This window comes from Mandrillus leucophaeus, unplaced genomic scaffold (genome assembly GCF_000951045.1).
Source record: "Mandrillus leucophaeus isolate KB7577 unplaced genomic scaffold, Mleu.le_1.0 Scaffold3, whole genome shotgun sequence".
In the NCBI taxonomy this organism is placed as follows: domain Eukaryota; kingdom Metazoa; phylum Chordata; class Mammalia; order Primates; family Cercopithecidae; genus Mandrillus; species Mandrillus leucophaeus.
In genome coordinates, this window is record NW_012103142.1 from 10,934,902 (window position 1) to 10,960,228 (window position 25,327).

A 25,327-nucleotide genomic window follows, 5' to 3' on the forward strand; every position below is an offset into this window, starting at 1 on the left:
TGCTGGGATTACAGGCTTGAGCCACCGCGCCCAGCCGCCCGGCTAATTTTTTATATTTTTATAGAGGCGGGGTTTCACCGTGTTAGCCAGGATGGTCTAGATCTCCTGACCTCGTGATCTGCCCGCCTCAGCCTCCCAAAGTGCTGGGATTACAGGCGTGAGCCACCATGCCTGGCCCAGTTTCCTCTTTTGTAAGATAGGGATAATAATACCAGTCTCGTTAGAGTTCTTGCAAGAGTTGAGTGAGATGGTACTGCATTTCATTAACTCTTAGATGTTTTTTCTTTTCACATTTGCACATCTTTGAAATTGGGATGTAACTTATAATTAATTACAGTAGTCACCCCTGATCCGTGGTTTCATTTTCTGTGGTTTCAGCTACCCATGGTCAAAACATATTAAATGGAAAATTCCAGAAGTAAACAGCTTACAAGTTTTAAGTTTTATGCCATTCGGAGTAGCATGATAAAATCTCTCGATATCCCACTCCATCCCGCCCAGGACGTGAATCATCCCTTTGTCCAGTTTATCGAATGTCAGGGTATCAGAGTGCTTGTGTTCAAGTGACTCTTTTTTAAATTTATTTTATTTTTGAGATAGAGTCCTGCTCTGTGGCCCAGGCTGGAGTGCAGTGGTGCGATCTCAGCTCACTCCAACCTCCACCTCTCGGGTTCAAGTGATTCTCCTGCCTCAGCCCCCTGAGTAGCTGGTGTTACAGGCGCGTGTCACCATGCCCAGCTAATTTTTGTAGTTTTAGTAGTGATGGGGTTTCACCATGTTGGTCAGGCTGGTCTTGAACTCCTGACCTCGTGATCCACCCACCTTGGCCTCCCAAAATGCTGGGATTTAAGGTGTGAGCCACCATGCCCAGCCTAATGTGCCTAATTTATTTATTAATCTTTGGAGATATGGTCTTGCTCTGTTGCCCAGGCTGGAACGCAGTAGTGCAGTCATGGCTCACTGCAGCCTCAAGACCTCCTTGGCTCAAGCGATCCTCCCACCTCAGCCTCCCCAGTAGCTGGGACTGCAGGTGTGTGCCATCACACCCAGCTAAATTTTTGTAGAGATAAGATCTTGCTCTGTTGCCCAGGCTGATCTTGAACTCCTAGACTCAAGCAATCCTTCTACTACCTCAGCCTCCCAAAGTGCTGGGATTACAGATGTCAAGTGCTTAATGTATAAATGAAATTTTACTGTAGGTATGTATATATAGGCAAAAAACATACCATTTGGGGGTTGTTACTATCTAAGTTTTCAGACATCCACTGGGGGATCATAGAACGTATCCCCCCCAGGATTGGGGGGACTACTGTATATAACATTATGTCTTAGTTCAACTAGTACCACTTTGTCCTCTTGGTGCAAATAAATAATGGAGCATCTTCTAAATTCAGTATATGTGAAGGACTTAGTCTGTGATCTTGTGAATGCTCAGTAAAAGATGACTATAACTGTGATGGTTATCTGTGGAGGTTATACCTGTGATGGTTATCTGTGGAGGTTATAACTGTGATGATTATCTGTGGTGGTTATAGCTGTGATGGTTATCTGTGATGGTTATAACTGTGATGCTTATCTGTGATGGTTATAACTGTAATTTACAGGCCTAGTTTTGCTTCCCATCTACCAGTAACTTTCAATAAAACCCGTTTTCCTTTTAGTCTGGCATGTAAATTACAAATGATGCTTAAGGCATAAAGCATCATGCTAAGTATTGCGTGCATGTGTGTATGTTGGTGGCAGGTGGCTGGTGACTTTAAGCCTTCATAAGGCAAGAGATGTTTACAAGAGGAGGTAGGTATCCCTCAGAAGGCACACAGTCTGTCTATTATGGAAAGAATACAGTGACTCTCTGATGACAGGTTCTCCTTTTTTTTTTTTTTTTTTTGAGACGGAGTTTCATTCTTGTTGCCCAGGCTGGAGTGCAATGGCGCAATCTCGGCTCACTGCAACCTCCACCTCCCGGGTTCAAGTGATTCTCCTGCCTTAGTCTCTAGAGTAGCTGGGATTACAGGTGCCCACCACCACGCCTGGCTAATTCAGTCTCCAACTTGAAAGACTGAGCTGGGGGACACTGGAGGTTTACTCCAGGAATGGATTGCTGGTAGGTGAATCAAGACAGAATCTGAAGAGAGTGATTAACAAGACAAGGGTACAGAGAAGACCAAAGAGAGGCACACAGTAAATGTCAGGAGCTCAGAGGATGGAGACCTGGCTCAGGCAGGCAGGAGACGGACAGGAGATGGTAGCGTTTTCTTCCCCAGCAGCACACTTGTGTGAGGCTGATTCTGACTTTGTGGAGACAACTGGTTGCCATCCATTCTACTTTGTGCTACCCAAGCATTACTGAATGACACTGTCACTGGTAGAGGGTCGTGACTGCAAGTGTCCATGTTCTTGGTGTTTTGAACAAAGAATTGGACAAAACCCCCAGCAAAGCAAAGAAAGAATGAAGCAACAGAAGAAGGAAAGCAGGGATATATTGAAAATGAAAGTACACTCCACAGTGCGGGAGCAGACTCAAGCAGCGGCTTAAGGGCTGGGATGCAGAATCTTCCTGGACCCAAATACCCCCTAAAAGTTTCCTACTGGCCACTTCATGCAAAGGTCATGCTCCTGTGCAAACATCTGATTGGTTGGAAAAAGCAACCAGTCAGTGGCTAGGGTGAAGTTACAAAGTTACATTTCTGTGCAAAGGAAGACTGGGCCAGCATGTCAGTCTGATTGGTTGTGGATAGCAACCATTCAGAGGCTGGAGTGAAGTTACAAAGTTGCAAATGAAGACAGGATCTGCACTCAGTATGATTGGCTGCAGACAGCCAATTTCCCATCTGCCTGGCAGAAAGGTTCAAAGCGAGTAGTAGCCTCTGCTCTTTTTGTTACTTAGGCCTGCAAAGTCAGGGCTTTCATTTCAATTTAGTTGGAGGACATAGGTGTGAAACAGCCTTAGGTTCGCTTCCTGCAGGCCCTGTTCTCCTGCTTCACCACCTTTCCCCCTTCAGGCACATTGTAACTTCCCAAAGGCCAAGGAATTCTTTGTTTGGTTGAGTTCTGGTTCATTTGATGGTGGGGTGGATTGGTTATGGGGTTTATATGGTGGATGAAAAGAGAAAGATGTGTCCCTTTTGTATGAATATCAAAAGCAAAATTGTTTTTTTAAAAATAGATTGCTGGCCAGGCCATGGTGGCTCATGCCTGTAGTTCCAGCACTTTGGGAGGCCAAGGCAGGCGGGATCACCTGAGGTTGGGAGTTCCAGACCAGTCCGACCAACATGGAGAAACCCAGTCTCTACTTAAAAAAAAAAAATTAGCCAGTTGTGGTGGTGGATGCCTGTAATCCCAGCTACTTGAGAGGCTAAGGCAGGAGAATCGCTTGAACCTGGGAGGTGGACGTTGCGGTGAGCCAAGATTGTGCTATTACACTCCAGCCTGGGCAACAAGAATGAAACTCTGTCTTAAAAAAACAACAAAACAAAACAAAAACCAGTAGATTGCTGTGTAGATGTGTGTGTCAAGCCTTCTACCTGTTCACTTCTGTAGCCTTAAGCACTTTACCACATAGGGGTTTTGGAAAGCATTCTTCCTGCGTGGTCACTGAGGCCCAGGAAGGAAAGGGGCCAATTAATGGAAGGCAAGAACTTAAGAGTCCCAGGGGCTAGGAGACTTAGCCCCTCGATTAAGGAATGCTCTTTTCTGCTTCGGTTGGCTTTCTATGAGAGTGTTTTGAATAATAAGGTATTATATAATAGATGGTGTGCCTTAACTGATGGGGAAGAATGGCATTGAAATGTTCTTCCTGATTATTTTAAGAAAATTGCAGTGCTCTTTTTCTGAAAGACGGATGTACAGCTAAGGGCATTTTTTGATGCAATATAACTTATTTTTGGAGGCCCTCTAAGATACAATGAGAAACTTTTTTCTGTTGGGGAGACTGATCTTGTCTTCTCTGTCCTGTGAGGGTTGAAAGGGGCCAAGTCAGCCCCTTTTTAAACCAAGTCAACAAATATTTCAAAGCCCTTTTTATGTCTAAGGCAGCTAGGCAGATATGTGTGGGCTCTCAGTAGTCCTGAGTTTAGCCAGTTGCCTAGTTTGGGTCTAATGCCCTCTGATTCCATATTTGCATCCACGACCAAGAAAGCCTAGAGAGAGCCTGCATGGACCTCTGTGGGTCTCCCGCCAGCAGCTGGTGAAGACGTGGCAGCTGAATTAACAGCTGCCTGTTCTGGGCCAGGGTTGCTATCTCAGCCCCGGGGAGAGGTGTTGATCAGGCTGACAGGGCAAGAAATCCCCCTGAGCCTCAGGTTGGAAAGAAATTAGTTAAAAGTTGCTCTCAGACTCTTGAAAAATTGCTTTCAGTTTTTGCTGCCAAAAGAGAACTTCAAAAACAGGGTGTAAATTGGGTTCTTTACACTGTCTCTGTTTTTGTCACTTCCTTGCAGTTGGTGAAGGAGGGCCGGGATCCAAGCGAGCTTTGCGAGCTTTGCGGGTTCTCTTTCTGAGTTCCTCTGGAACCTGGCCTCAGGTGAAGGGGAGGTGGGGGTGGGTGGTGACCGGACAAGCCTTTGAGGTGCCTGGGACCAAGCCCTATTCCTTAGATCAAATAAATACCTTTTGTTTTTCCTGCTCACACTTTCCTCTGCCCTGGAGCCAGAGTCATAAAGAGGTGGAATTGTGAAGGTCTGCACCTGGTCGCTGGGGTGGTGGGTGGGATGGAGATCTTCCCTTGTGCTCTGCACTTCCTGCCTTTTGCTGCTGCTGCCCTGAGTGTGCAGGGGTCTGCCTGGGCTAGCCTGGGCACCTGCGGCTCCGCTGGGCCAGCCTGCCTGCCTGTCCGGTAGGGCCCTGCCTGAGCTGGGCTGTCAGCAAGCTGGTGAAACCGGCTGCACAAAGACGGATTTCGCTTCAGGCTAAGTGTTTTGTTGCTGAATCATTTGCATTCATTAAAAGTAGTGAAGGGTAAGTGATATTTAAGGCAACATGACCAGTTTGCTGGAGGCCTGGAGGCCACTGCCTTAGAACCTCATTAAGAATTCTTGGGACCTTGGAGAGCAAGGGAGCAGCTCATTCAAAGCTTGCTTAACTTTTGACTGCTTTGGGCATAGGCCAGCTACTAAAATATGAAAAATGTTTGCCCAGCAGCCCCCAGAGCTTGGCCAGACTGCCCTGGCCAAAGAAAACACACACTTACAATTCATTATTTAGCCTCCTCCTGTGCGCTTGCTTGCATTTCTTCCTCTCCAGGGACCTTGCTGAGTTGGGGGCACCAGGTTGGGTAGGGGGGCAGGAAGGCCCCTGCATCTTTTAAGGGGAAGCTAAGCCTGAAGCCAGTGCTGTCTATACTCCCTCACCCCATCCTGCCCCCACTTCCCTGGTTTATTTCACCAGTGCCCTACTGGTGGACTTCAGGTTTGTTTCGGAGGGTTTCCTATTTTAAACAATACCACCACAAATATCCTTGTATCTGTCTTTGCCCTTGTGCTTGTATATCTGTAGGGCAAATTCCTGGAAGTGGAGTTGCTCTGTCAAAGGATATGAACGTGTCAAAATTACATACACGATTTTGTATTTGTTGTTTTAGTGGAGAGGGAGATTATAGCTTTCATCAGATTCTTAACAGGTTTATGACCAAAAAAGTTTCTGAATCACTGTTCTGCAGTGGGCCTGTGAAATTCACACAGAATAATCTATAAAAATTGGTAAACATGGTTCAAATGCGGGGCATTGCTGGGATGATCAGATAATTTGTCATCCAAACATCCCCACCTCCATGATTACTAATTATGCCGAGATGGCCAGATAACCCAGGGTTGTTCAGGTAACTGGCAGTGTGGGAGCCCAGTGCCCCCTGGAGATTTTTTTTTTTTTAAAGCGTTAGAATTAATGTTTTATTGTCACACAGATGGCAACTGGGTTTATGTCTTCATATTTTATATTTTTGTAAATTAAAAAAATTACAAGTTTTAAATAGCCAATGGCTGGTTATGTTTTCAGAAAACATGATTAGACTAATTAATTAATGGTGGCTTCAAGCTTTTCCTTATTGGCTCCAGAAAATTCACCCACTTTTTGTCCCTTCTTAAAAAACTGGAATGTTGGCATGCATTTGACTTCACACTCTGAAGCAACATCCTGACAGTCATCCACATCTACTTCAAGGAATACCACGTTGGAATACTTTTCAGAGAGGGAATGAAAGAAAGGCTTGATCGTTTTGCAAGGCCCACACCACGTGGCTGAGAAGTCAACTACTACAAGTTTATCACCTGCGGTGTTCAGGGCTTCCTGAAAAGCAGCCTTGCTCTCGATCTGCTTTACCATCTTTGCTGCTGGGGTCTGACGAGCGGCTGTAAGGACCGATAGAAACGGATACAAAGCACCAGACCAAGCTTCCCCACTGGAGATTTTATCCCTGATCTTTGAGACTGTGTCTGTTCTCTGTTCACCAGTTAGCGCTGAACTATCTGCTGCTTTCTATTTTATTTTTTATTTTTATTTATTTATTTATTTATTTTGAGACGGAGTCTCGCTTTGTCGCCCGGGCTGGAGTGCAGTGGCCGGATCTCAGCTCACTGCAAGCTCCGCCTCCCGGGTCTACGCCATTCTCCTGCCTCAGCCTCCCCAGTAGCTGGGACTACAGGCGCCCGCCACCTCGCCCGGCTAGTTTTTTGTATTTTTTTAGTAGAGACGGGGTTTCACCGTGTTAGCCAGGCTAGTCTCGATTTCCTGACCTCGTGATCCGCCCGTCTCGGCCTCCCAAAGTGCTGGGATTACAGGCTTGAGCCACCGCGCCCGGCCTCTATTTTCTATTTTATCAGGTATGTTCTTTTTGTGGCCTGCAACTTGATGATAAGGTTGATCCAGTGGGTCAAAGTCTTGTCCTCAGTTTTCCCACGCAGCTTAACCCTGCCTCAGCTGCCCAGTGGTAGCTCAAGACGTTTTTGGATTCCAGAGACCAGAATTCAGTTGAACTTTTCTGAGCTCTGTTTCTTCATCTGTAGAATGGAAATGGTAATATCTGCCCCATGGGTTATGGTGAGGGTCTAGTGAGGTGTGTGTTGCAAGGGTTGCTGTTCTGGGAGGTGAACTTGAGAGACACTCAGCATGAGCCCCCAACTCCTCTTCAACATGGACTTGGGGACCCTTAAGGCACTGCTTGCTGCCTAGATTTGTTTATTCCTCTTCTCCATTGATTAGTATGCCCTTCACTGCTCTCAAATCCATTCCCTCTCCTTTAGTCTCCTAGTCCTGGGCTTAGTTCACATCCTGTCATTTCTCTCTTGGAATGCTGCTGGAAAAAAGAAGCAAACTTTTTTTTTTTTGAGACAGAGTCTCACTCTGTCACCCAAGCTGGAGTGTAGTGGTGCAATTTCAGCTCACTGCAGCCTCCTTCTCCTGGGTTCAAGCAATTCTCCTGCCTCAGCCTCCCAAGTGGCTGGGATTACAGGCGCCCACCACCACGCCTGGCTAATTTTTGCATTTTTTAGTAGAGATAGGGTTTTGCCATGTTGTCCAGGCTGGTCTCGAACTCCTGACCTCAGGTGATCCAGCCGCCTCAGCCTCCCAAAGTGTTAGGATTACAGGAGTGAGCCACTGCGTCCTGCCAAGTCAATAGTTTTAAAAGTAGTAAATGGTATGCTACTAGAATTAAAAAGCAAGAAATAATCTTTGCAGATCATAAGAGGTGAAGAAACTAAATGAAATCATATTTACAACAAAAGAAGCAGCATTGTAGTATTAAAATGTGAAACAGATAAAAGCAAAGACAGGTATATCAGTCATGATGATAAATTTCAGTGGAATAAGCCTCCAACTGAAATGGAGTTTAGATTGAATAAGAAAGTTTCATGTTCTTTACATGATACAAACCTATAATAATGGCAAAGTTTGTTTTATTTTTTCTAACTTTAGGCCAATGGATTAATTTATTTTCATTTATTTCAGTCTTGTTTTTAGGAAATAATTTGATTATTAATTTTCTTTTGAATATAACTTTGAAGTTAATAAATTTGAAATTAAAAATATAAAATAGATAAGTCATTTAGGATCCAGTACTTAAAAAAAGAAAAAAAAAAAGACATGACTTTGGCATTTCTAATGTAGAAAAATAAAAGGACAATAGGCAAAACAAAGAAAAAAAGAAGCTTTAATTTCATTCATAGCTTCACAACTATTTTTCCTTTTTTTTTTTTGAGATAGTATCTCACTCTGTCACCCAGGCTGGAGTGCAGTGGTGCAATCACGGCTCGTTGCAGCCTCGACTTCCCAGACTTAAGCAGTCCTCCCACCTCAGCCCCCTGAGTAGCTGGGACTATAGGCACACACTACCATGCCTGGCTAATTAAAAAAAAAATTTTATAGAGTCAGGGTATTGCCGTGTTGCCCAGGCTAGTCTCAAACTCCTGAACTCAAGCAGTCTGCACAAAGTGATGGGATTACAGCCATGAGCCACTGCTCCTGCCCCACAGCTATTTCTTGAGTACATTCTAGGTACCCAGTAGGTACTAGGGTTATAGAGTGGGAAACGGGAAGGACAAGTTCACTGTCCCCAGAGAACTTACCATTTAACAGAGAGGGCTACCGTTTAAGAAAGTGTTTACTAATAGTTAGAATTGTGACCATTGTGATAGGAAAATATTTTAATATTTATCAGGGGTTACCATGTTTGGTGCTATGCTAATAAATCTGTGCCAGGGAAATATAATGACTGAAATTTATTAAGGAATCTGGTTGGTTGGGCCAGGCGCAGTGGCTCATGCCTGTAATCCCAGCACTTTGGGAGGCCGAGGCAGGCGGATCACGAGGTCAGGAGATCAAGACTATCCTGGTTAACACGGTGAAACCTCGTCTCTACTAAAAATACGAAAAATTAGCCGGGCGTGGTGGTGGGCGCCTATAGTCCCAGCTACTCGAGAGGCTGAGGCAGGAGAATGGCGTGAACCCGGGAGGCGGAGCTTGCAGTGAGCCCAGATCGCGCCACCGCACTCCCAGCCTGGGCGACAGAGCGAGACTCGGTCTCAAAAAAAATTATTAGAGGATTTTTTAAAAGATGGTAGACATTACTACTTGTGACTCTTTTTCTTAGTCATATTTGAAAAAGTAGAAAATTGAATTATAATTTGATTTTTTTCAAAGACGTCTGTTAAATCTGTTTTGATTTTATATGCATTTTTGTTCTTTATAGTTTAAAACTGATTTTTTGGGGAATACAGCTGAAGTTCCCAAATACTTTATAGGCGTTTATGAAATATCTTTAATTTGGCCGTGTCCAATTTATATACTTTCCAAAATACTGCAGATTGTGAACAGCACGTTATTATACAAGATCACGGGGGAAATCCAATATTCAGAGTAGTTTACAAATTTGTGTGTATGTGTTTGTGTGGTTACCAGAGAACTACCAAAAACCAACTGCTTTTTAAATCCTGCTGCATAGTTCAAGTGTCTTGCCCTGACCAATCTAATGAGTTGATAAACTGGTCCTTAATACTTAACTAAATAAAAAACTAAGCAGATGTGAAAAAAAAAAAATTGAATGACTGGATAGACCAGTAACTGTTAAAAACGACTGAAAGATAATTGTATCAAATAGTTTTGAGGGGAAATTTTGAAAAGTGTTGAAGAAGTAGAGCCTGTAAATGCTTTGTAGAGACTGTCACAGAGCCAAGGAACAGATGGACAACAGCCTGTGTGTGTCACAAAGTTGATATAGCCTTGTTCTCAAATGCTGACAGTGCAGAAAAGAAAACGACACTACTTAGAAACGTTGGTGTAAAAGTCTAATATAGAATACTCGAAAATTAAATCTAACACTATGATAAAGGATAATGTACCATAAAGAAGTAAAGGATGTATTCCCAAAAATGCATGGATGGCTTACCCTTTATAATTCATCAACATAAGATGTCAGAGGTGGCTGGGCATGGTGATTAATGCCTGTAATCCCAGCACTTTGGGAAGCCGAGGTGGGCAGATCATCTGAGGTCAGGAGTTTGAGAACCAGCCCAGCCAACATCGTGAGACCCTGTTTCTACTAAAAAAAATACAGAGCACCACTCGACCCTCCATGTCGTGGATTGATTGGTGTGCTTACCTCCAACTCTGGAGGTGGGTGGTTCGAGCCATTCTGGGGAGCATCTCTTGGCCAGGTGAGGTGGCTCAGTAATCCCAGCATTTTGGGAGGCTGAGGTGGGCAGATCACCTGAGGTCAGGAGTTTGAGACCAGCCTGACCAATATGGTGAAAGCCCGTCTCTACTGAAAATACAAAAATTAGCTGGGTGTGGTGGCAGGTGCCTGTAGTCCCAGCTACTTGGGAGGCTCAGACAGGAGAATTGCTTGAACCCAGGAGATGGAGGTTGCAGTGAGCCAAGACCGTGCCACTGCACTCCAGCCTGGGTGAAAGAGCAAGACTCTGTCTCAAAAAAAAAAAAAAAAAAAAAAATTAGCCGGTTGTGTTGGCGGGTCCCTGTAATTCCGGCTACTTGGGAGGCTGAGGCAGGAGAATTGCTTAAACCCAGGAAGTGGAGGTTGCAGTGAGTTGAGATCCCACCACTGCATTCCAGCCTGGGCAACAGAGCAAGACGTTGTTCCTCCTACCCTTACCAAAAAAAAAAAAAAAAACCTCAGAGGTGTCACACAATTCTCTCAATAGAGGCAAAAATGACACTAGATATAAATTAACGTCCGTTTCTGATTTAAAAAAAAAAAACATAGCCATCATTATACTTAAAAATGAAATGCAATGCTATTTGCATTAAAGAAGTCACTAAATTAAAATAATAAAGTCACTACTATTTATTATTCTTTTAGCTGAAATAATGCTATAAGAAAGAATATAGCCAGGTGGCATGCACCCATAGTCCCAGCTAGTTGGGAGGCTGAGGTGAGAGGATTGCAGCCTGGACAACTGAGCAAGACCCTGTCACTCACAGGAAAAAAAAGACTAAAAGTCTAAATAAAGTTAATGTTTTTGCAGAGGTACCTTTTTTACATGGGAAACCCAATTATCAACTGAAAAACTACGACAATCAGTGAGAGAACTGAGTCATTTGGGCAAATACAAAACCTACACAAAACCCAGAAGGTTTGCTACTTATCAGCAAGTAACCATTTAGAAAATACAACAGGAAGGCCGGGCGCGGTGGCTCACGCCTGTAATCCCAGCACTTTGGGAGGCTGAGACGGGTGGATCACGAGGTCAGGAGATCGAGACCATCCTGGCTAACACGGTGAAACCCCGTCTCTACTAAAAAATACAAAAAACTAGCCAGGCTAGGTGGCGGGCGCCTGTAGTCCCAGCTACTTGGGAGGCTGAGGCAGGAGAATGGCGTAAACCCGGGAGGCGGAGCTTGCAGTGAGCTGAGATCCGGCCACTGCACTCCAGCCTGGGCGACACAGCGAGACTCCGTCTCAAAAAAAAAAAAGAAAATACAACAGGAACATTTATCCATTCACAGAATCAATAAAAATAAAAACAAAAATTCTCAGGCATAAACCATTATAATGGAAACTGTATTGACAGCATCAGTAAATACCCTTCTGCCTTCTGAGTTTAAAACCAGTCGAAGGAGGTGAAAGGGAGGGAGAAAAGCAGACAGACAGACCAGGGGTTGGATGAGCAAGCAACAAGGCTTTAATCTGAAGTGGATAAATGTCTTATTCATCCTTGAATTAGGCAGACTTACTCCCTTGTCATAGCAGTTCTGGAGTATTAACAGGTGTGTGTGTGTGTGTGTGTGTGTGTGTGTGTGTAGCTACCTATAAAAAATGTGTGCTTCCTGCGGGTGGAGCAGACGCCCTACTCCCAAGTGAAAGGAGGAAGGGTCGGAGTCAAATATGTCCAATCAGACGTCCCCCTCCTTGGGGCTGATGGAAGGAGGTGGAGTGAGGCTGGGAGTGGTGCTTCAGTTACGTCCCCCTTTACCTGGACTGGGGAGGAGTTGTTCTTCCTTAAAACTTCCTTTGTTCTCTGAACTCACAGCCTTAACCTTTGAAGGCACTGGGCGCCTGGGGGCATAACTTCCCTCTAGAGAAGGGGCACAGCTGTCTGGCAGCTATTCCTGCTTCTACCTTCACTAACCACTTCACTATTCTGCTCCCACCTTCACTATTCCTTCGGTGAATCCTTCTAGGACACCTGGAGAACAGAGTAGATTTTCCCTAGAAGGCTCTCAAATGGATCAAAATAGGACAGTATTTAAATTAATTTTGAGGCAAGTCTGCACCCAGGGGTGAAAATTCTCACTCCCATCTGTTTTCTCAAATCATGTGCAAACACTTTTTCTTCTTCTTCGGTGAAATAGCGATTAGGAACAGGAACCTTCACTGTCTTGTTCACTGCTGCATTCTTAGTACTTAGAGCAGTGCCTGGCACATATAAGTCATTCCGTAATTTAATGACCATTCCGGAGGAGGGAGGGTGAGTGCTACATGTAATCCAGAAAATCAGATCTTATATTTCTGATCTTATTAATTACAAAATAATAATAAGGTAACAGTAAATAAGGAAAATAAGGCAACAGAGTTGAACATAAAATGGACAATAAGAAATTTAGGACAATAAAATATCTCATATTCTGTGTTCCCCAAGTACCAATTTAAATTGAAATCTTGGTTGGGGGTGTGGAAGAAATTTAACCAGTTAAAAATGAAAAATTGCTTTATCTTCTTAAGGAGAAACAATGCTAGTTAAAACAAACGTTTTTATTATTATTTATTTATTTATGAGATGGCGTCTTGCTCTGTCACCCAGGCTGGAGTACAGGTGGCATGAGCTGGGCCCATTGTAACCTCTGCCTCCCGGGAGGGAGTAATTCTTCTGCCTCAGCCTCCCGGGAAGCTGGGATTACAGGCACATGCCACCACGCCTGGCTAATTTTTGTGTTTTTAGTAGAGATGGGACTTCACCATGTTGGCCCAGGCTGGTCTTGAACTCCTGACCTGAAGTGATCTGCCCACCTCAGCCTCCCAAAGTGCCGGGATTACAGGTGTCAGCCTCCATGCCCAGCCACAAAGTATTATTTTATGTGTCTCAGGTTGACAAAGATATTAAGCAACAGTGTTGGTTAAGAAAGCATAAATTAGGACAACTTTTTTTTTTGAGACGGAGACTCGCTCTGTCACCCAGGCTGGAGTGCTGCAGTGGCGTGATCTCCGCTCACTGCAAGCTCTGCCTCCTGGGTTCACACCACTCCCCTGCCTCAGCCTCTCCAGTAGCTGAGATTACAGGCACTTGCTACCACGCCCAGCTAATTTTTGTGTTTTTAGTAGAGAATGGGCTTCACCATGTTAGCCAGGATGGTCTCGATCTCCTGATCTCATGATCAGCCTGCCTCAGCCTCCCAAAGTGAACGTTTTTTTTTTTAGACGGAGTCTCACTCTGTCGCCAAGGCTGAAGTGCAGTGGTGCGGTCTCGGCTCACTGCAACTTCCGCCTCTCAGATTCAAGTGATTTTCCTGCCTTAGCCTCCCAAGTAGCTGGGATTACAGGCACCCGCCACCACACCTGGCTAATTTTTGTATTTTTACTAGAGAGGGGATTTCGTCACATTGGCCAGGCTGGTCTTGAACTCCTGATCTCGTGATCTGCCCGTCATGGCCTCCCAAAGTGCTGGGATTACAGGTGTGAGCTACCACACCCAACCTGCACGACTTTTCTGAAGAACAATTTGTCACTTGTCTTTCTTTTTTTTTTTTTTTTGAGACTCGCTCTGTCGCCCAGGCTGGAATGCAGTGGTGCGATCTCAGCTCACTGCAACCTCCGCCTCCCAAGTTCAAGCGATTTTCCTGCCTTAGCCTCCTGAGTAGCTAGGACTACAGGCGCCATCACGCGCGGCTAATTTTTTGTGTTTTTAGTAGAGACGGGGTTTCACTGTGTTAGCCAGGATAGTCTTGATCTCCTGACCTCATGATCCGCCCGCTTCAGCCTCCCAAAGTGCTGGGATTACAGGTGTGAGCCACCGCGCCTGGCCTATTTTTTTTTTTTTTTTAAACTTCTCTGGAGATAATGCTGGATGTCATTTATGAAAAACTTGAAATTATATTCTCTTTGTTCCCATTCTTTGGAAGTCATCCTATAGAAACCCTCTCATTATCAATGTGCATAGATGCCTATACAGAGAATAAGAATATTCTTTGTAATGGTAAAAAAAAAAAAAAAAAAAAGGAAAACCATCTGAATGCCCATTACTAGGATATTGGATGAATAGATTATGGGTAATTGATACAGTGAAATAATACACAGTGGTTGAAGTGAATGAGGTAGAATTATATGAACAGACATGGAAAGACATCTGTGGTTAACTGTATAGCAAAAAAAAAAAAAAAAAAGCAACTTGCAGAATATCAGATATTAGAGGGTGAATTGTGCCCTCCCAAAATATATGTTGAAGTCCTAAGCCTCAGTACCTGTGAATATGACTTTATTTGGAATTAGGGTCTTTGTAGATAAAACCAAGGTAAGATCAATTCATTAAGGTGAATGACGAATCCTATATGACTGGTGGCGCCCAATGAAGAGAAGAGGCCTAGAGACAGAGGTACACTACAGGAAGACAGCTTGTGATAGTGAAGGCTGAGGTTGGAGTGATGCAGCTACAAGCCAAGGAGCACCAGGGATTGCTGGCAGCCACCAGGAACAAGGACAGAAGCGTGTGCCCTCCAGAAGGAGCCGACCTCACCAACACTTTGATTTTGCACTTTGGCCTCCAGAGCTGTGAGAGGATAAATTTCTGTTATTTTAAGCCACCCAGTTGCGGTAATTTGTTATGGCAGCCCTGGGAAACTAATAGAGCAGGTATGGCATTATCCCATAGCCATGACTTCTGTGACTGTGCCTGCCATTCTCTCCATGACAAAGAGCTTCTTCAGTCCATTTCCTACCCTAGCAACCACCTCCTTGGAAACAGGGACTCATTGTGGTTGTGATTTTTTTTGTTGGGGGATAGCCTGAGCAGGGTGGGTTTATATTTCACCTCCTTTGCCTCCTTGCCCCAAAGTGGTGTTCTAATGGTACTTCCTTCTCCTCCTTCTCTTAATTCTGAGCATCCTGAATTACTCAGAGTTTTCTGATCATGCCTGGTCTTTGTGCTTCTGACTTGCTCTATTTGCCAAGTCCCATTCCCTTTTTTGTTTGTTTGTATGTTTGTTTTTTGAGGTAGGGTCTCGCCCGATTACCTAGGCTGGAGTGCCCTGGCACAATCACAGCTCACTGCAGCCTTGACCTGCTGGGCTCAAGGGATCCTCCTGCCTCAGCCTCCCAGGTGGCTGGGACTACAGGCTTGCACCGCCATGCCTAGATAATGGAGTGTTACTGTGTTGCCCAGTCTTGTCTTGAACTCCTGGCCTCAAGTGATCTCTCTGCCTCAGCCTCCCAAAGTGCTCAAAGTGTTGAGATTATAGCAGGCATGAGGCATCACACCCGCCCCTTTCCTTCATACAACCTTATGTTGAAAACCCTTCCAAGATTCCTCCCTGATTTATTTTTTATTTTATTTTTATTTTTATTTTTTGAGATGGAGTCTTGCTCTGTCACCCAGGCTGGAGTGCAGTGGTGTGATCTCGACTCGTGGCCACCTCGGCCTCCCGAGTAACTGGGATTACAGGTGTGGTGCCCGGCTAATTTTTTGTAATTTTAGTACAGATGGGATTTCACCATGTTGGCCAGGCTGGTCTTGAACTCCTGACCTCAAGTGATCTCCCCACCTTGGCCTCCCAAAGTGCTGAGACTATAGTTGTGAGCCACCACGCCCAGCCTCTTCCCTGACTTTTTTTTTTTTTTTTTGAGACAGAGTCTTGCTCTGTCGCCCAGGCTGGAGTGCAGTGGCGTGATCTCAGCTCACTGCAACCTCCGCCTCCCAGGTTTCCCAAGTGATTCTCCTGTCTCACCCTCCTGAGTAGCTGGGACTATAGGTGTGCACCGCCATGCCTGGCTAATTTACGTATTCTTAGTAGAGGCGGGTTTTATCATGTGGGCCAGACTGGTCTCAAACTCCTGACCTCAAGGTGATCTGCCGTCCTCGACCTCCCAAAGTGCTGGGATTACAGGTGTGAGCCACCTTGCCCGGCCTCCCTAACTTTTTAATCCCCTGACTCTGACTTGGATGCTTCTCTTTTGTGTCCGTTGCACCCACCCATCATCCTGTGTGGTAATACATTATTGTAAAGCGTAGGGGTTAGATAGACTTTCTTCAGGCCAGAGGACCTGAGATTTGAAGCCTGCATTTGTTACTCAACAGCTATGTGATGTTTAGCAAATTGCTTTACCTTTCTTTGCCTCCATTTCCTCATCTGCATAATGGGGAGCATAGTACCTACCCCACCAGATGGGCATTAGCATTATAACAAGTTAATATGGTTAAGTGTTTGGAACAGTGATAGTAAGTGGTCAGTAAGTGGTAGCTATTTCTTTAATTATATGTTTACTTGCCTGACTCTCTCACTAAACTGAGACACTTAAAGGCAGTAAATGTGTGTTTCTCTCTCTGTCCCCAGTGTCTTATGAAGTATTTGGCACATGGTAGGCTCTAAGTAAATGATTGTTGAATTAATAATGATAATTAGTATAATTGCCTACCAGGATCCCATATTGGGCTTTGACCCTCGGCTGGTTCCACATCATGTTGGGATAATGCTACCAAATTATCTGGCTTAGTAAAACCACCACAAATTAACCAATATTTCCTGAGCACCTCTCATGGGCAAGGCACCTGCCATGGAGGAGACCAAGTGTGAGATCTGCACCTGTCCTCAGGAAGCTTAGAATCTAGTGGTGAAGACACAGTTGTAAGCACATGAAATGTTAAATAGCAGTATTAGGGTTTTACCAGTTATTTACGGGAGTAATAGAAGATACAGAGAATGCGTGTTCACGATTATTATTTCAGTTGGTGGCACATTGTTATCTAACTTGTGTCTTGTTTTCCAAATTTGTTCTAGAAAGCTGCTTGAACTTTTTTTTTTTTTTAGACGGAGTTTTGCTTTGACGCCCAGGCTGGAGTGCAGTGGCATGATCTTGGCCTCCCAGGTTCAAGCGATTCTCCTGCCTCAGCCTCCTGAGTAGCTGGGACTACAGGTGCCTGCCACCATGCCAGGCTAATTTTTGTATCTTTAGTAGAGACGGGGTTTCCCCATGCTGGCCAGGCTGGTCACAAACTCCTGACCTCAGGTGATCCGCCTGCCTTGGCCTCCCAAAGTGCTGGGATTCTAGGCATGAGCCACTGTGCCCAGACTTGTTAAACTTTCCAATAATGGATTAGATGTAGAGGCTTCATCAAGTTCAGATTTGATTTTTTTTTCCCCCCTTCATGTGTATTTCCCTCAGTAGATACAATATCTGGTTGTCTCTTTGGAATGAGAAGCCATCACTTATCATTGCTAGATCCATTATTTCATTAGGGAGTTGTTAAATGATGGTATTCTGTTTATTAGCTGGAAACTTCTATAAAGACAAATCTCTCCTCATTAATTGTTTGGTTACCCAGAGATATAGCTGTTCAAGAAAGGGAAGAATAAATGCTTGATTCTGTACCTGTTTTCCAAATAATGAATTGGTTTTCTAACATTCTTCAAAGGTGGCCATTGAGAGACTTTGGGTGTTTTGTGTTAAGCATCATTGTGCACTTATGGATTTTAAACCTATTTGATATGTTTTAGTCCATGTGGTTCTTACTCTTACAGATGCTTAAGTGGTCCTATCATTGGCTGATGGGAGCCTCTTTAAGCTGAGCCTGAACCTTTTTATTTATTTTATTTTTTTAAAGAGATAGGGTCTTGCTATGTTCCCCAAGCCGAACTTGAACTCCTGGGCTCAAGCAATCCTCCCACCTGAACCATTCAAGTAGCTGGGACTACAGGAGCATGGCACCATACCCAGCAGGCCTTGAATCTTTTTTTTTCCCCCTGGACCTTTTGATGAGACCTGCTAGTCTTTGCTTGTTTCCTTGTATGATAAGATGGAGTTCTAGGCTTCTCTTGTGCATTTCCTGTCCCAAAACTGGAATCAGCCAATTCTGCAAGGAGAAAGGACATAAATTTTTTAGAACATTAGTACAATATTACCAAACCATTTTCCAGAAGGGAATTATTATAATTTATATTCCCTCCAGCAAAGTAGAAGGACTATTTTCTCCATATGCTCACCAGCGTTGAGTGTTATTTTTAAAATCTTGGCCTTCATTTGATGGGTAGAAGAACTTGTTCTAATTTACATTTCTTAGATTACTAGTGCATTGGAGTATTTTCTTTTCTTTTCTTTCTTTCTTTTTTTTTTTTTTTTTTTGAGACAGAGTCTTGCTGTATCGCCCAGGCTGGAGTGCAGTGGCCTGATTTTGGCTCACTGCAACCTCCGTCTCCTGGGTTCAAGTGATTCTCCTGCCTCAGTCTCCTGAGTAGCTGGGATTACAGGCGCGCACCACCATGCTCAGCTAATTTTCTGTTTCAGACCTGCTACCTCTGTTACCATGTGAATTTTCTTTTTGCAACAAGCCTATGAGGCCAGTACTGTTATGAGCATCTTTCATTTTATTTCTTTTGAGACGGGTCTCGCTCTGTCACACAGGCTGGGATGCAGTGGCACGATCATTGCCCACTGCAGCCTCAATCTGATCTCCTGGTCTCAAGTGATCCTCCCAGCTCAGCCTCCTGAGTAGCTGGAACCACAGGTGCATACCACCATGCCCAGCTAATTCTTTTTTTTTTTAAACTTTTCAGTAGAGATGAGGTCTTACTGTGTTGCTCAGCCTGGTCTTGAACTTCTGAGCTCAAGCAGTCATCTCACCTTGGCCTCCCAAAGTGCTGGGATTGCAGGCGTGAGCCACTGTGCCTGGCCTATTAGCACCATTTTATAGATACAAAAATGAAGGCATGGAAGGGATAAACAGCTTGTCCAAGGTCATACTCTTGGTAAGTGAGGGAGTGAATATAGGTAGTCAGACTCCAGTCTCTGAACTTTTAACCTCATCTCCACCCTGCATCTACACTGTATGCCAGTGCCTTACAGTTATATATTTTGTAAACTTTCCAGAGGCATTTCATCCTTGTAGAGGCCCTGCAGGATAGACAGCAGGTGTTGCTGCTAGCCAGTTTTTAAAATTTATTTATTTATTTATTTATTTAGAGACATAGTTTCCCTCTGTCACCCCGGCTGGAGTACAGTGGCGTGATCTCAGCTCACTGCAACCTCCGCCTCCCAGGTTCAAGTGATTCTCCTGCCTCAGCCTCCCAAGTGGCTGGGACTACTTGGGAGTGTCTCTTTGTCTGTGTCTCTGCATGTTGATCTCTTACCTCCTCCATCTGTCTGCCAGGGCCTGGGTCTCATATTGTCTATCTCTCTCTCTCTGTCACTCTCCGCTTCTCTCTCTTTGTCACTCTCCCCTTCTCTCTCTCTCTGTCTCTGTCTCTCAATTTCTTCTATTCCCTTACTACCACACCTGGCTAATTTTTGTATTTTTAGTAGAGACGGGGTTTTACCATGTTGGCCAGGCTGGTCTTGAACCCCTGACCTCAGGTTATCTGCCCACCTCAGCCTCCCAAAGTGCTGGGATTACAGGTGTGAGCCACCGCACCCGGCCCCATTTTAGAATCGGGAAAACCAAGGCCTAGACAACAAGATGACTTGCTCAGAGCCAAGTCTAGGATGCAGGTCTTTCTGCCTTTGGTGGCTGGCATCAAAGTCAAAATCTTTGAGCCTTTTTTTTTTTTTTTAAAGAATGGGGTCTCAGTCAGTGGCACAATCATAGCTCACTGTAATCTTGAATTCCTGGGCCTATGTGATCCTCTCGCCTCAGCCTCCCCGGTGGCTGGGACTATGGGCATGTGCCACTGCACACAGCTAGTTGGTTTTTTTTTTTTTTTTTTTTTTTTAGAGGCAGGGTTTTGCTAATGCTGCTTAGACTGGTCTTGAGTTCCTGAGCTCCTCCCATCTCAGCCTCCCAAAGTGCTCTTTGATACTCTTCAGAACAGTATTGCCCTTAGACAGATACAAACAAGGTATTTTCCTGTGCCGGGTGTGGTGGCTCACACCTGTAATCCCAGCACTTTGGGAGGCTGAGGCGAATGGATCGCTTGAGGCCAGGAGTTTGAGTTCGAGCCTAACCAACATGGTGAAACCCCATCTTTACTAAAAATACAAAAATTAGCCAGGTGTGGTGGCGCTTGCCTGTAGTCCCAGCTACTGGGGAACGTGAGGCAGGAGAATCACTTGAGCCCAGGAGGTGGAGGTTGCAGTGAGCCAAGATCACACCTCTGCACTCCAGCCTGGGTGACAGAGTGGTACTCCAGCTCAAAAAAAAAAAAAAGTGTTTTTCTTTTCCCTTTTCCCTCTGGGGTCTGGTGAACACAAGGTTTTACCTAAGACTTTTCTGGGCACAGTTGTTTCTTTCTGGCCCTAGGGAGGGCCAGAGGGGCCCTCTTGGAGCTGGGTATGTGCCTGCCTTTGGGATCTCACAGTCAGAGAGGCCTGGCCCTTTCTGGAAGCTGAGTGCTTTGCCCTTGCTTAAGGAGCAGCAACTTAAGCCCCAAAAACGGGAGGACTGCTGGGTCAGGGGTTCTGGAAAAGTTGGGTGGAAACTGCTCTGCTGTTGTCTCATTCCTGGCCTAATGGCTCAGACCATTTTAGATGTCAGGAAGTGTAACAGTACGGTGCATTTATTGATGAATAATGGATGAGCCCAGGGAAGGTACTGTACTCTTCCTGGTGAATTATTTACCAGGAGCCTCTAATTTGAGGGCTCTCCATTATAAAGGGTCTGAATCTGGTGTATGTATAGAGCCTCCACCCCTCTCTTTCACTCCCTCCCACCTTCCACCAACAGACAAGCTGTAACCTTCAGGATCTAGTGTTACCCTGGGCAGCCCTGAGGCCTGTGGCCGGGGACTCAGTCTGGAGTCCCTGTGGCTGCTGGGGAAGGTGGTGGGAGGGGGTGGGCAGGGCCCCTGCTACTGGAAACAGAACAGACCTGCCAGGGGCAGCTGGGGTAAATGTGGGGCTGAGGCCTGCCCTGCAGGCATGGGGAGCCCCGTGCATGCACGCATGCGCGTGTGTCACATGTGCGTGCTATTTCTTGTCTCTTTGTCTCTGTCTCTCTATGATTCTATGTTACTTGATCTTTGTCTCTCAGTTTCTGTCTGTGTCTCTGCATGTTGGTCTCTCACCACCTCCATCTGTCTGCCAGGGCTTGGGTCTCACATTGTCTGTCTGTCTGTCTCTCTCTCTCTCTGTCAGTCTCCCCTTCTCTGTCTCTCTCAATTTCTTCTGTTCCCTTATCTCATCTCCCTGTCTCCCTCTCTTTCTCCCTCTGTCTCTCTCCTGTCTGTCTCTGTGTGACTTTGGAAGTCCGTAAGAGGCACTCCCTAGAATGGGGGCACAGCCAGTTCTTGACTTGAGTGAAGCCAGATCTCAGTGCCTTCCGGACCTTGACGGAAAGATCAAGGGAGTAAGCATGAAATAAACTTGAGGTTTTTTGTCATTTTTTTGGCTATTCAGTTCAGTGATTGCATCAGCCACCCCTAGGAGCCCTTTTCTCAGCCGTCCGTGTATGCTTTATGCTTTGTGTTTCCCCTTGAAGCGGGTTGTCCTTAGGCTTTTGGCATCTGGTGATGAGTTGCAAGATTTTGGTGCTTTTAAAAATAACTTATTTGGGAGGCCTAGGCAGGCAGATTGCCTGAGGTCAGGAGTTCGAGACCAGCCTGACCAACATGGTGAAACCTTGTCTCTACTAAAAATACAAAAAAATTAGCAGGGCGTGGTGGTGCGCACCTGTAATCCCAGCTACTCAGGAGGCTGAGGCAGGAGAATCACTCGAACCTGGGAGGCGGAGGTTGCAGTGAGCCGAGATCTTGCCATTGCACTCCAGCCTGGGCAACAAGAGCTAGACTTTGTCTCAAAACAAAACAAAACAAAACAAAAACACTTTACAAGGAGTTGCTTCTGTCCTTTATTCATCAGTTTGTATTTTTTTCATCTACTGTTATTAATTAGAAGATTAAAATATTTATTTTATGTCTTTAGCCAGAATACTTTTTCTAAACAGGTGATTTTTTAAAAAGTATGACTCTTTTTTATTTTCCTTAAAAATAAAGGACCAATCATTAGTAATGTAGTTAAGAAATTAAATAAGATTAATGCATTAAAATATGTATTAATATTTAAAATATAAACTTATTAGGAAGCTTATATTTTAAGCAGTAAAATGGAGTTTGTAAGGAGTCTAGGAAGTATCTGGGAAGATCTGATGGTTTGACTGTAACCGAGCAGGTGGCCTGTCCCCATCCCCCGACACCCCCAGGGCTCACCTAATAACACTGGGCTGGCTCCACTACCTGTGAGTGATATTTGAGCAACAACCTTGGTTGCGGCTGATGGCTCCTGCAAGATCTCTTCCCCTCGTCTCTGGTGCATTGTTATCTCAACATTTTCCTAGCCACAGAGATGGCTGTGAGGAGAGCTTTTGATGGCAGGAGCAGGTCTGCGTTCAGAAAGGGGCAGTGGGGGCCGGGTGTGGTGGCTCACACCTATAATCCCAGCACTTTGGGAGGCCAAGATGGGCGGATTGCTTGAGGTCAGAAGTTCAAGACCAGCCACAGCCAACATGGAAAAACCCTGTTTGTACTAAAAATACAAAAATTAGCTGGGCGCCATGGCCGTTGTCAGCTACTTGGGAGGCTGAGATGGGAGAACTGCTTGAGCCCAGGAGGCGGAGGTTGCGGTGAGCCAAGATTGTGTCACTGCACTCCAACCTGGGTGACAGAGAGATACTCCATCCCAAAAAAAAAAAAAAAAAAATGAAGGGGGCAGTGGGCCCTGTGCAAAATCCCGCTCCATGCCCCTCTCCCATGGACCTGGGTCCATGAGTGTTCCCTTGCCCCTCCAAGCTCGTGGCTCTTCTAAGCACCCTCCAGCCCCCTCCCTCAGTCTGGAGTCTTCTCTTTGTGTCCCAGGTTGGGCCTAAAGTCTACTCTTATAGGCCTGAGTGGAGCAACCCCCTTGTAAGACCCCTCCTCAGAAAGAAGAGTCGGTTTCCAGAAACAGCTGTTGCCCAGACAAGTGGAGACACTGTGTTCCCCAAAGGAAGGGTAGCAGGAGGGGTCTTTGAGAGAGGGTCTGTGGCTCTGCTCCCGGCCAGCTGGCCAGCCGTGAGAAGGGATGGCCAGGCTGCCCAGGGGCATGTTTGCCTCCTGCACATGTGCTAACATTGCCTCATGTCCCCGCAGCCCGCTGCCACAGGCCCTGGGCGGCTCGTGCTTTCCACATCACAACATAGCAAAGTGATTTCCTCACATTCCCCACTCTTGTCTGCTCCGGGAAGTGGTTTGCAGAACGCTTCTAAATATAAAAGTATGAGACTGATTCTTTCTCTTATCCCTTTGAAACCAGCCGAGGTCCAGCCTCTAGTCACTTTCTGGGCTTGAGTGGAGGAGGAAGAAGGCCAGAAAAAGCTGGTGTGTGTGTGTGTGTGTGTGTGTGTGTGTGTGTGTGCGCGCACGCGCGCGCGTGTGCATATGGATACATGTGCATGTGACCAGGTTCTGAGGATACCCAGAGTAGTAGTGGAAACAGATGAGGGTGAGTAGGTGATAGAGGCCAGGGCTGGGTGCTGGGGCATGCAGAGGAGAAGCTGTAGACTTCAACTATGTTTTTATTTGTATGTAATTATGTATTTATTTATTTTTTGAGACTCAGCCTCGTGGTATCGCCCAGGCTGGAGTGCAGTGGTACGACCTTGGCTCACTGCAACCTTCGCCTCCCGGGTTCAAGCGATTCTCTTGCCTCAGCCTCCTGAGTAGCTGGGATTATAGGTGCCCGACACTACACCTGGCTAATTTTTGTATTTTTAGTAGAGACGGGGTTTCACCATGTTGTCCAGGCTGGTCTCAAACTCCTGAACTGAGGTGATCTGCCCACTTTGGCCTCCCAAAGTGCTGGGATTACTGTCAGGCGTGAGCCACTGCACCTGCCCTAGACTTCAACTGTGGACAGCTCTGTTCAGCCACCTGTTTAAAAGAGCATTCATTTGCGTCTCCCCCAGAAAAGCCCAATATGTGAATCTATTGGGGAGAAGAGCAGGATGTAGGAGAAGGCCACAGAGAAGGGTCCTCAAAACATAATGCTGAGTATGAACAATGAGTAGGGAGCAGGTAAGAGATCTTGCAGGACTGTTGACATGAGTAAGAAATACCTGCCAGTGGAACACCAATTGCATTTTACAAGAGCACATGCAAACAAAGGGACTCATGTGAAACACAATAGATTGGTTGTGGAGGGAATGCGGGTAACAGGGAATTAGTGAGTGAAATGAGAAGCAGCCAGTGCGGCATCACAGAAAGAAGGCAGGCTTGGGAGTCAGACAGATCCAGGGGCGGCTTCTGAGCCTGCCATTTACTGGGGCATCCTTGACTCTGGTTTCCTTGTCTGTAAAATGAGGCTGATGGTGTTGAGGGTTCTCTGGATCAGAAATGTGTCCTCTAGGTCAGGCGTGGTGGTTCACGTCAGTCCCAGTCTCTTCACCAGGTGGGAGGCAGATCACCTGAGGTCAGGAGTTTGAGACCAGCCAACATGGTGAAACCCCGTCTCTACTAAAAATAGAAAAAATTAGCCAGGCGTGGTGGTGGGCGCCTGTAATCCCAGCTACTGAGGAGGCTGAGGCAGGAGAGTTGCTTGAACCCGGGAGGCGGAGGTTGCAGTGAGCCAAGATCATGCCATTGCACTCCAGCCTGGGCAACAAGAGCAAAACTCCGTCAAAAAAAAAAAAAAGAAAAAAGAAAAGAAAAGGAAGAAATGTGTCCTCTCTCAGTCAGAATCCTATCAATTAAAAAAAGAAGAAGAAAAAGGCAGTGTGTCTGCACACAGGCTCTGGCAAGAAGTGGGCAGTCAGAGGAACCAGGCAGCCAGAAGCAGGTGGTCAGATGGACCTTTTTTTTTTTTTTTTGAGGATGGAACTGTTTCTCTCTGTGATTCAGTACAGCAGTCACCAGCCACCTATGGCCCGTGAGCACTGGACGTGTGGCTAGTGTTACCGAGGAAATGAATTTTCAATTTTATTTCATTTAAATTAAATTTAGGCTGGGCACATTGGCTCATGCCTGTAATCCCAGTACTTTGGGAGGCCGAGGTGGGTGAATCACCTGAGGTCGGGCGTTCGAGACCAGCCTGGGCAACATGATGAAACCCCATCTCTACAAAAAATAAGCCAAATGTGGTGGCACCCACCTGTCGTCCCAGCTACTTGGGAGGCAGAAGTGAGAGGATGGCTGGAACCCGGGAGGTGGAGGTTGCAGTGAGCCAAGATCACGTCATTGCAGCCTGGGTGACAGAGCAAGACCCTGTCTCAAAAAA

The 25,327-nt window shown here is 45.6% G+C and overlaps 2 protein-coding genes across 5 annotated transcripts in view; one reads left to right on the forward strand and one right to left on the reverse strand.

Annotated features, from left to right (window-relative positions):
• PTK7 (protein tyrosine kinase 7 (inactive)) overlaps positions 1-25,327 on the forward strand; it is a 97,253-nt gene that overhangs the window by 19,432 nt on the left and 52,494 nt on the right. The window lies entirely within an intron of this gene.
• On the reverse strand, positions 5,866-6,390 carry LOC105544325 (thioredoxin). Its single transcript, XM_011986765.1, has one exon. It carries the CDS (start codon positions 6,316-6,318, stop codon positions 6,010-6,012), a length of 309 nt encoding a protein of 102 aa, XP_011842155.1. The 5' UTR covers positions 6,319-6,390; the 3' UTR covers positions 5,866-6,009.

Coding starts and splice junctions, on each gene's coding strand:
- LOC105544325 (XM_011986765.1), bottom strand. CDS start 6,318: ATGGTAAAGCAGATCGAGAGCAAGGCTGCTTTTCAGGAAGCCCTGAAC.